Below are 11,287 nucleotides of genomic sequence, written 5' to 3' on the forward strand. Positions count from 1 at the left end.
GGTCTTTAAAGTCCGGTTTCTATGAAGCCCACCGCTGGAATCAAGCCCAACTCGGCCCATATCAATTTTTTTATTTTATTTTTCTTTCCTCTTTTCTTTTCTTTTCTTCTTTTCTTTTCTTCTTCTTCTTTTCTTTTTCTTTTTCTTTCTTTTTTTCTTCTCTTCTCCGCTCTTCCCGAACCTTCTTCTCCTTCATTCTTCTTCCCGTCCCCATCCCCTCCTCCTCCTCTTCTCCCATGAAGCAAGGAGGTGAGCTTGGGTGGAGATTGGCCCGTAGCTGACAGCATTGCGGCCGACCAGCGGCGTCCGAACGGCACGCGGCCGGCCCTGCGGCCGACGCCCGTGGTCGACCCGGTGGTATCTTCGGCCGGAACATAGAGATCCCTTTCTACTTCTTGGTCTTTTTTTCCTGGATTCGATGCAATAGAGGGGAGGAGAAGCCCTCCTCCGTCGGCATATCAAGGGAGGGAAGATCCCTTGGCTCTACCGCCACCTTGGCTGAGGCCGACGACAGCTGCGGCCGAATCAGGGGTTCTCTCCCTCGGGCCACCAAGATCGAGAAGGAAGCAAGAAGCCCTCCTCTCCGGCAACCCTAAGAACATACCGGTTCCACCCCATGGGAACCGGATGTGCTTGGACCGACCCCTCCTTCCATGGATCAAGAGTTAGGGTTTGGCTAATAGGGGAAGGAGATGATCGGGAGGAGAAGGGTCTTCGGCCATCGACGGTCGGGGCCACGACCGTGGCCGATCGTGTCAGTGTTGGCTCAGAGGCCGAACACTGCAGATAAGATCTCTCCCTTCCCTCCTCCTCATCTTCTTCCTTCTCTTCTTCACTCTTCGATCTCTATTTCATTTTCCCTTTTTGGTTTTGTTTCATAGCTAGACTAGATCCTACTTGAATGAAGTATGAATGATACGAGGGAGAAGGGATCAAGACTTACCTAGCTCCAGAGCGGAGCATTTGATGTTTCCTCCGGTGATTCGGCGACGGTGTCGAGCAGGGGATACCTCCTCCACCGGCGCCGCCACTCCTGCTTCAGTTCTTTGTAGCAGAAGAAAGAATGAGTGAGGGCAGTGAGAGGTGAGGGATAAAGCGTCCTTGAGAAGAGTCCCTGGGCTCTTATAAGCCTCGGCGGGGAAGGAGAAGTGGTAGTGATCGTGGCTGTTAGGCGGTTATAACCGCCTCAACAGTTGCCGATCTCCACCGCTATTCCTCCCAAGTCTCCAGATGGGCCGGGATTTACAATCTGAGTCGTGCAATCTATTTTACAACATTGAGGAAAGTAGACTTGCCACATTCGTGTTTGTTAATTATAGCCTTTAACATCTCTTAACCAAATATTCAAATGATATAACCAAAAGGACAGCTATACATGAAATTTTCACTTGGTGCAGGACAAGAAAAGAACGTAGCAAGAACTCGCATTATTGTTTTCGCCCTTATGGTAGTCATACTCATGCTAGCATGCTTTGTTTGCATTTGCTTGTGGAGACAGAAGGCTATAAAGAAAAGAAACGGTAAGTAGCCAACAGACATTCTCAAATTCTTGTCATTGGTTATTGAGTAGCCAAAGAATAAACTATGATGGTAAATGGGTGATTGAATTCCCAAAATGTATCACCGTTCTGGAGAAAAGATGGAAAATAATTTGATCAACCATAAATGAACAAGAAACCCATCATCATGGATTAATACATGCCCTAAATCCTGGTCATCCATATTTCATCACATTACCATGTGCATTGAATGTGCGTTACACTAGACATCAGATTTGCATGGTTCTATGGCCTTCCTTTGCTGGCATGTCAATTTAAACAGTCTTAGGTTCAATAACTACAAATGGATTCTCTTATTGCATCTATACCCAAATATCTGCCAGACTCTGTGGATGCACAACGTTGTCAGACCAATAAGGGAAACCTGGGCAGCAACCCCTTTAAGGTCCTTCGTGGTATACCAAGGACATAGGTCTGTTATTGGCGTTAAATTACACAATGATTCACTAAATTTGTATGAAATGTAGTAACTCTCACATACAGATAAATTTTATGATAATGATTATATTATTTAATTTTTTCAAAAATCATAAAAAACATTTAGATAGTAGTACAAGGTAGTGCAACCTTAAATATCCATCTTAGGTGCACCTTCAAGAACTAGATAGTGGTTATGTGCAAATACCCAGGTAGGTGCTTGGATGGCCGCACTAGCTAGCATCCATGTATGCAACAAGTGCCAAAGGTACCTAGGTGCTCAGGTGGCCACCTAAACAATGGGGACCATGCTAGGTTTCATGTAATGATCAAACAAGATAACTGGTTGTTTATTATTTATTTATTTAGTAAAATAATACTTTGAAAAACCAATGTAGTCTATGTAAGTGAGGAATAAATCACCTATAAAACATGCTATATTTATCAGCAACATTGTTGGGCAATGATATTCATATCCAGAATGCCCTGTGAATTCTTCTACTATTTCCTTCACATTCTTTCATTAAATATTTCTTTGTGCACACTGCAGAGGTTTTTTCATCTTGCTTATTCTTTTGCTAATAGGGGAAAACATCAATGATATTACAAGGAAAAGTTCTCTGCTATTTGATTTGCCTACAATCAAAGAAGCCACTAATAATTTCTCCAGTGCAAATAAGCTTGGAGAGGGTGGTTTTGGCACAGTTTATAAGGTAGTAATGGATTAGTATAAGCTACTGGCTGTTTAGACAAAGATTCATTAATTTCAATAATAAACAGCGTATGGTGCTATCTTCTAATTTTCTGTTACAAATTGATAAAATACCTAGTTCTCTTATGCTTTCTAACAGGGAACATTATCAGATGGACAGGACATAGCTGTAAAGAGGCTTTCAAAAAGTTCAGGGCAAGGACTAGAACAATTAAGAAATGAAGTGGACTTTGTTGCTCAGCTTCACCATAAGAATCTTGTAAGAGTGTTGGGTTATTGCTTGGAAATGCAAGAGCAGTTGCTTGTCTATGAATACATCCAGAATAAGAGCCTTGACACATTTATATTTGGTACTTTTTCCATTGCTTAGATATCTCCAAGTCCCTAACAAACCTTGCTTGCAAAGTCTGCTGAAACATACTTAGTAATTTAAGGTTTAATTTTTCATATGAGAAATGACTTCATCATTTCAGACTGCTTGGCTTGGATATGGACCAATGACATTATAAGATTCCTAAATACGTGACCCAAACTAGATGGGATAAGTCTTCTTGTTTATGCTTACAAATGGTTACAATTGTTAACTTTATAATGAACCATATACCAAAATTAGACCCAAAATATAGTACAGAACATGACAAAAACTGAAACTTTGAACAGTGAGGGAAGAAGAATAGATGGAGGAAGACTTCCTTTATTTCTTCACAGAAAAAATTCTTTGATTACATCATGAACACATCTATTTATAAGTAAGTCTGAAACTAACTTAACTAGTACAACTGGAATCAACTGAATTCAGTTATCAGTTGAACTGATCAACTGAATATGGTTAGTGGTTAAGCTTCCTCCTCAGCTCCAGCTCAGCTCCATCTCTTCACACCAATCCTCATCAGCATGTGAGTCAGCGTATCAGTGGCGTATCAGGCAGCATATCAGTGAAGCTTTGGTGGAGCCCAGGTTGAGTTCAGCAGCTGTAACAGAGGCGTATCAGCAGCATATCAGGAGCTTTGTTTCAAGACTCCCCCTCAAGATGAGCAGTAAATATTGTGAATACTCATCTTGGACAAAAGGAGAATAAACTGAGAAGAGTTGAGTGCTTTAGTGAGAATGTCTGCTAATTGATATTGAGAGCGGACATGCAATATGTGAATGATCCCCAACTGAACTTTCTCTCGAATCAAATGACAATCCAATTCAATATGCTTAGTTCTTCCATGATAAACCGGATTAGTGGCTAAGGATAAGGCTGCTTTATTGTCACAAAATAGTAAAGCAGGCTTGGAGTGTGGAACCATAAGATCAGTCAGAATGTACTTAATCCACGTTATCTCACAAGCGGTATTAGCCATTGCTCGATATTCTGCCTCAGCCGAGGATCGTGACACAGTCAACTGTTTTTTTGATTTCCATGAAATCAAGGAGTCACCGAGGAATACACAGTAACCTGTAAGAGACCTCTGTGTTTCTGGGCAACCAGCCCAATCTGAATCAGAGTAAGCCTTGATACTTAATTCAGAGGAAGATGGGAAGAATAGACCCTGTCCAGGAGTAGCCTTAAGATATCGCAGCACACGATGGGCTGCAGTGAGATGAGAATGATGAGGCTTGTCCATGAATTGGCTTAGAACTTGCAAACAGTATGATAGATCATGTCTAGTGATGGTGAGATATAGAAGTTTCCCAATGAGTCGCCTATATTCAGTAGGATTAGCAAGAGGCAAGCCTTCATCCTTAGTCAGTTTTAAATTCTGCTCAATGGGGGTTTTAGATGGTTTAGCACCAAGAAAACCCGTGTCTGAAAGTAGATCAAGGGTGAATTTGCGCTGACAGACTGAAATTCCATCTGTAGACCTTGCAACTTCAAGTCCCAAAAAATATTTGAGCTCACCCAAATCTTTGATTTTGAATTTCTGATCAATTGCAACCTTAAGATCAGTAATGGCAGCAAGATCATTACTTGCCAAAATGATATCATCGACATACACCAGAAGTGCCATGAATGTTGACCCATGCTGTTTTGTGAACAGAGTGTAATCAGCCTTGGATTGCTTAAAACCAGTAGCTAAGAGAAATTCAGAAAGTTTGAAGAACCATTGCCTAGAAGCTTGTTTCAAACCATAAAGGGATTTATTTAGTTTGCAAACTTTATGCTCCCCCTCTCTAGTAAAACCAGGAGGTATTTTTATATAGATTTCTTCATGCAGATCACCATGTAGGAAAGCATTATTGATATCAAGCTGATGAAGATACCAATTGTTCACAGCTGCAACAGCTAAAAGAATTCGGATGGTAGTTAGCTTTGCCACTGGGGAGAAGGTTTCAAAATAATCAAATCCCTCTCGTTGAGTGAATCCTTTGGCCACTAATCGAGCCTTTTTGCGCTCCACAGTTCCATCTGATTTGAACTTAGTTTTGTAACACCATTTGCAGTCAATCGCTTCTTTACCCTGTGGCAGATCTGTGATGGTCCAAGTATTGTTTTGTTCTAGAGCATCAATTTCTTTGGCCATGGCTTCCCTCCATTCAGGACATTGAACAGCTTGCTTGTATGAGGTGGGTTCAATCTCTTTGCTAATGGTAAGAACAAATGACTTATAGGTGGGAGAGAGTTTATTATAGCCAAGGAAGGAGAATATGTCATACTGTTTACCTAAAGAAGTAGTAGAACCTGCCATCATGGATGGAAAAGCAGAAGAACAAGTGGCTGATTGACAATGATACTGCTGCAGATAGGAAGGTGGTCTTCTATTTCGAGTAGATCTCCTCACAGGTTGAACTCTTAGTTCAGCGTTGGACTGTGGTTGTGAGACTGGTTCAGTTTGATTCAAGGAAGGTTCGAATGAAGTATGTCGAAGGTAAGGCTCTGAAGGAACAGGTGAAGGAAGATTATGCAATAGAGGGTTGTCGGGTATGGAATTTGGTATAATACAGTGTGAATCAGCATACTCTGAAAGTAAAGAAGGAAATTGTTTAAATGGGAAGACGTGTTCATGAAAAACTACATTCCGAGTGATGGAAAAAGACTTGGTTTGTAAATTGTAAACCTTATAGCCTTTTATTCCATATGGATAGCCAAGGAAAACTGAAGGCTCAGCCCGAGAATCAAATTTGGTTCTGTTCCGAGTGAGTGTTGACATATAACACAAACAGCCAAATGTTCTAAGATGATCATAAGTTGGCTTTGAAGAGAATAACATTTCATAGGGAGACCTATTGGCAAGCAAATGGGATGATGTTCTGTTAATAAGGTATGCCGCTGTCAATATACAGTCATTCCAAAATTTGAGAGGGATATTAGATTGAAATCTAAGTGCTCTGGCTATGTTTAGAAGATGCTGATGCTTCCTCTCTACGATACCGTTTTGTTGAGGAGTTTCAACACATGAATGTTGATGAATGACTCCTTTCGAACTGAAAAACTCATGAAGACTGAATTCAGAGCCGTTATCAGTACGTACTGATTTGATCTTGGCACGAAATTGAGTCTCCACCAACTCAAAAAATGACTGTATGAGGGATTGTGTCTGTGACTTTGAGTTCATTAAGAAAACCCAAGTGCAACGACTGTAATCATCAACTATGGTTAAAAAATAACGAGAACCATCATATGCCTGAACACTAAAAGGTCCCCATACATCACAATGAACAAGCTCAAAAGGGAATTGGGTTTTATTCAATGAAACAGGGAAAGGTAGTTTGTGCTGTTTTGCTAAAGGACAAATGGTGCAGTGTTGTAGCTTTGTGTTTGCAATATTAGGAATACAATTGTGTAGAGAATGCATTCTAGATGAAGAGGGGTGACCTAATCTAAAATGCCACAAGTCTGCAGTGACAGTATTAGCAGATGGTTTACAAACATTGTCAACCTCAGCAATATGATCTTGGATCATATAGTATAAGCCACCTTGTTCTTTAGCCAAACCAATCGTTGTCCAAGTGCACAGGTCCTGGATGAATAGGCAGTTAGACAAGAGGATTAGGCAGCATGACATTTGCTTTAATAGAGAGCTGACAGAAATCAAATTGAAAGAGAATGAAGGGACCACCAAAACGTTTGTGAGGGTGATATGTTTTGAAATCTTGACAGTGCCAATATGTGTAACCGGCACAGAAATTCCATTTGGGAGTTTGACTGATGTAAAAATCTCAGAAGTAATGGTTGTCAGCATGGAAAGAGAGTGCACCATATGGTCAGTTGCACCCGTGTCAAGTATCCAGTGTCTTGGGGATGAAGAAAAAGCAGAGGCCAAGAAATGTGAAGGGGGTATACCTGCCATGTTTACTGCTAGATTCTCACTTTTAGAACCTGATGAAGATGCCCCAGGAGTCAAGAAGACAGAGGATTGAGTGACTTTAGAATCACCATTTGCAGTAGGATTGATCAATGCAAGTAATTGTTGACATTGTTCTGCTGTAAATGGTAACTTCTGGGAAGTTGCTTGATTCACAGAAACTTGAGATTCAGTATTTTGGGTCCTCTAGTTTTGGGCTTGTATCCTTGAGGATATCCATGCAACTTATAGCATTTGTCCTTTGTATGCCCCATCATACCACAGTAACTGCACATGGGGCGATCCTTTTTTTGAAAATGGCTAACTCCTGATTTAGTAGCAGATCTGCTCAAGAATGCTATATTATTCACATTCGGATTAGCATCAGAAGTGACCTCCCTCAGTTTCTCTTCTTGTAATACTAATGAAAAAACTTTATTTATTGAGGGAAGAGGATCGATCAAGAGGATCTGACCTCGTATGTGTGAGTAAGTGTCATTTAACCCCATCAAAAATTGCATGGTACACTCCTGATTTTGATATTCTATTAACTGTTTCATTGCACCACAAGAACAGATAGGATTTGGCCTATAATTCCATAATTCCTCCCATAGACCCTTGAGTTTAGTGAAGTAGGAACTAACACTGGATTGATTCTGTGACAAAGAAGCAATGGACTTTTGAATTTGAAATATTCTAGGTCCATTACCTTGTGAAAATCTTTCTCGTAGATCATTCCAAACATCTCTAGCTGAGTTGATATAAAGAACACTCTCAGCTAGCTCTTTTGACAGTGAATTTAGAATCCAAGAAGTCACCATATCATTACATCTAATCCATACTGAAAGCAATGGATTGGATGGTTCTGGTTTGGGAAGTGATCCATCAACAAAAGCTATCTTGTTCTTTGCACTTAGTGCCATTTCCATTGATCTACACCAACTTGGATAGTTTTCCCCACTAAGCATTTGTGAAACTAGAGTAGTACCTGGATTGTCTCCATGATGCAGGAAATATGGGCTTGATTGATCATCGGCAGAAGAAGAAAAGGAAGAAGAATGCTGTGAATGAGACGCTGCCATGGAGACTTGCTCTGATACCATGACAAAAACTGAAACTTTGAACAGTGAGGGAAGAAGAATAGATGGAGGAAGACTTCCTTTATTTCTTCACAGAAAAAATTCTTTGATTACATCATGAACACATCTATTTATAAGTAAGTCTGAAACTAACTTAACTAGTACAACTGGAATCAACTGAATTCAGTTATCAGTTGAACTGATCAACTGAATATGGTTAGTGGTTAAGCTTCCTCCTCAGCTCCAGCTCAGCTCCATCTCTTCACACCAATCCTCATCAGCATGTGAGTCAGCGTATCAGTGGCGTATCAGGCAGCATATCAGTGAAGCTTTGGTGGAGCCCAGGTTGAGTTCAGCAGCTGTAACAGAGGCGTATCAGCAGCATATCAGGAGCTATGTTTCAAGAGAACATCTATGACTTAAAGAGTACACACATGTAAGTTTGACATTTGAGGTCAAAACTGGTCTGCTAAAATCCCTGCCAATTAATCTAAAGATTAATAGGCTTAGTAAGAAAACTATGAAGCTAACAAAGCAAAAAGAAAATTTCATAATATAAACACATAGCATAAGATTGTGAAGGCACACAATAATGTTTGCTAGATATGAAAACATGACTATATTCTTAACATATGCCAAAATGAGTATATAAAATGAACATGCTCACAAAAGATGCATACAGGTACTCCAAAATACATAGAAAAGACACTCATATTTACAAAACAAGAGGGCCAAAAAAACTTCAAAAATAATAGGAAGTTCTGAACAAAATTCACTCAAAAGAAGTTCCGTAGTAGGTGATACATAATCCCAGAGTTTTGTTTGTTATGGTTTCTCAGGAAGGCTGAGCATGTAGAACTACTCAAGGTCAAATTGGATAGTCAAAAGAAACTGAGGAAGAAGTGAGAAGTAACTGGTACCGTATAAGCATACATTACATACGTTAATAGGTTTGTGCTAACCAACTAAACCAGCAATGCTCTTTCGGTTAGCATACAATTTGATCTCTATAAATTAATAAATTAACCATTTTTGGCAGTGGTACATAACATTAAACATGTTCTATCTGGATTAACTAGATGCAGCCAAAAGTGAACAACTAAACTGGGAACAACGGCACAACATCATTCAAGGGATTGCTAGGGGACTATTGTATCTTCATGAAGATTCTAGAGTACGAATTATTCATCGAGATCTGAAAGCTAGCAACATTTTGTTAGATGCAAGCATGAATCCCAAGATTGCAGACTTTGGATTGGCAAGACTTTTTGGTGGAGACCATACTGAAAGCAAGACAACTAAAGTTGTAGGAACATAGTAAGTTTTTGAAGCCTAAATTTCACTGTGCTTTAAGCCTTAATGGTTCATATTATTCGTTTGTTAATGGTTTGCAGTGGATATATGGCACCAGAGTATGCTATACATGGGAGTATTTCCCTTAAGTCAGATGTTTTTAGTTTTGGTGTATTAGTTTTGGAAATTGTCAGCGGAAGAAGGAACAATAGTTTCTATGACCCTGGAAATGTGATGAATCTTCTAAGCTATGTAAGTACTACAAAATTCACATTTACATTTTCTACTATGATATATGTCTAGAGATGACTACGCCATATTCTAACAGACTTTTACCAGGCATGGCAATGTTGGACCAATGAGACAGCACTGAAATTAGTTGATCCAAGCATGGCTGAAAATTATTCAATCCACGAAATCTTGAGATGCATCAACATTGGGTTGTTATCTGTACAGGAAAATCCAAGTGACAGGCCAAACATGTTATCAGTTTTTTTGATGCTCAACCGGTACAAAATGAAACTCCAAACTCCCTCACAGCCTGCATTTTTTTATGCAAATGCCATGACAGAGTCATATGGACTTGTTGAAGATGCCGGTCCATGTAGAGGTAAACATGAGCAGTCTACAAGTACATCGACTCTATTCTCTTCAAATGAGGCATCAATTACCGAACTAAACCCACGTTAGGGGGAGAAACAACTGTACTAGTAAATGTTTGTATTCCATCAGCCTGCCTTTCAAATCTAGATGGCTGGTTGCTTTTGTAGTTTTGGAATTATATATGGACTTCACAAATTACATATAGATAGTTTGATATGTTTGATGTGTAAGCAAGGTAATCAAAAATACCTTATTATACATGATGAGACAGTAATTGTACAATATATTCTTTTCCTTTCCCTATGTTAACTAGATATTTACATCAGAAAGAAAAAGTTTAACCAGATATTGGCCTTCATTATTCCTAAAGAGTTCTATATACATTTCAAATCATAAGTTCCAAGGGACATCTTTCAAAGTTATGATTATTACATATTTTGCTATTTTTTGGGGGGCAAGGCATGAAAAGCTAACTCAGAAACTTAGAATTATTATTATGCTACTTCAGAAGGAAGTTATTGAAATGGCCTAGCTGCCAAATAGATATCCACTTGCTATGAAAATAATTGCATTTTAATTTCTGCATGACAGCAATATGTTACATTAATCTCATCATATAAGCTTGTCTGTCAAAGTCTAGGAAAGGAAGCATCAGTGATTCGGCATAAAGTTTTAACTTCTTTGACTTTTTAAAATAAGCCACAAGACAACTCATGAAAGTTTTACTTTGATAGCTAGCTTTTAAAGGCAGACTCAATGTTTGTACATTATTTGTAGTAAAAATTTAAATGCCACAAAAAATACTTGGTAAAATGCGCTGCCAATTGGCAATAAGGCATTGGGTGAAATTACTGGTCAGTGTGACCAAGCATGTTCTTTTACTTTTCAATACTTGTGACGAGATTTCATGTCTTTAGCTATATGTGATCACTAAATACTTGTGAACTTTGTTTACATCTTTCTATTTTCACATAATAGTTATGATTTAATCAATTAAGAGCTGATCCATGGCATTCAAAATTCCTTCGACCTAAGGCAACCAAAAGCTCATCTGCCTGCCCCTCACCCCCTCCCGAAAAAAAATACAATGTTTTTAGGTCTAAACCTAGCAGGAATGGCCAAACACTAGGGCTTGCAATTTAGTCCACCCCATCAGGCACCCGACCCAACCCAATTTGAATGGAGCATATTTCACCTAACCCGTAATAGATCCGGGGCAGATAAGGATAATGGTAAAACCTACTCCGAACCCGATCTGTATATCTATATATATATATATCTTCACAAATTTCTCCCTCAAGGCAAATAAATAAATAAATAAATTGATTTATATGTAAGAAAAAAATTGATTTT

General features: G+C 39.2%; 1 protein-coding gene across 1 annotated transcript; it reads left to right on the top strand.

Annotated features, from left to right (window-relative positions):
- Positions 1-1,185: 1,185 nt before the first annotated feature.
- On the top strand, positions 1,186-10,218 carry LOC120110673 (cysteine-rich receptor-like protein kinase 10). Its single transcript, XM_089930896.1, has 6 exons — positions 1,186-1,520; positions 2,562-2,689; positions 2,828-3,038; positions 9,118-9,355; positions 9,433-9,583; positions 9,671-10,218. The coding sequence occupies exons 1-6, from the start codon at positions 1,376-1,378 to the stop codon at positions 10,019-10,021; spliced, it is 1,224 nt and encodes a 407-aa protein (XP_089787022.1). The 5' UTR covers positions 1,186-1,375; the 3' UTR covers positions 10,022-10,218.
- Positions 10,219-11,287: the final 1,069 nt, after the last annotated feature.

This window comes from Phoenix dactylifera, chromosome 1, assembly GCF_051530095.1.
Source record: "Phoenix dactylifera cultivar Ajwa chromosome 1, Ajwa_hap1_PhDact_Kaust_v1.1, whole genome shotgun sequence".
In the NCBI taxonomy this organism is placed as follows: domain Eukaryota; kingdom Viridiplantae; phylum Streptophyta; class Magnoliopsida; order Arecales; family Arecaceae; genus Phoenix; species Phoenix dactylifera.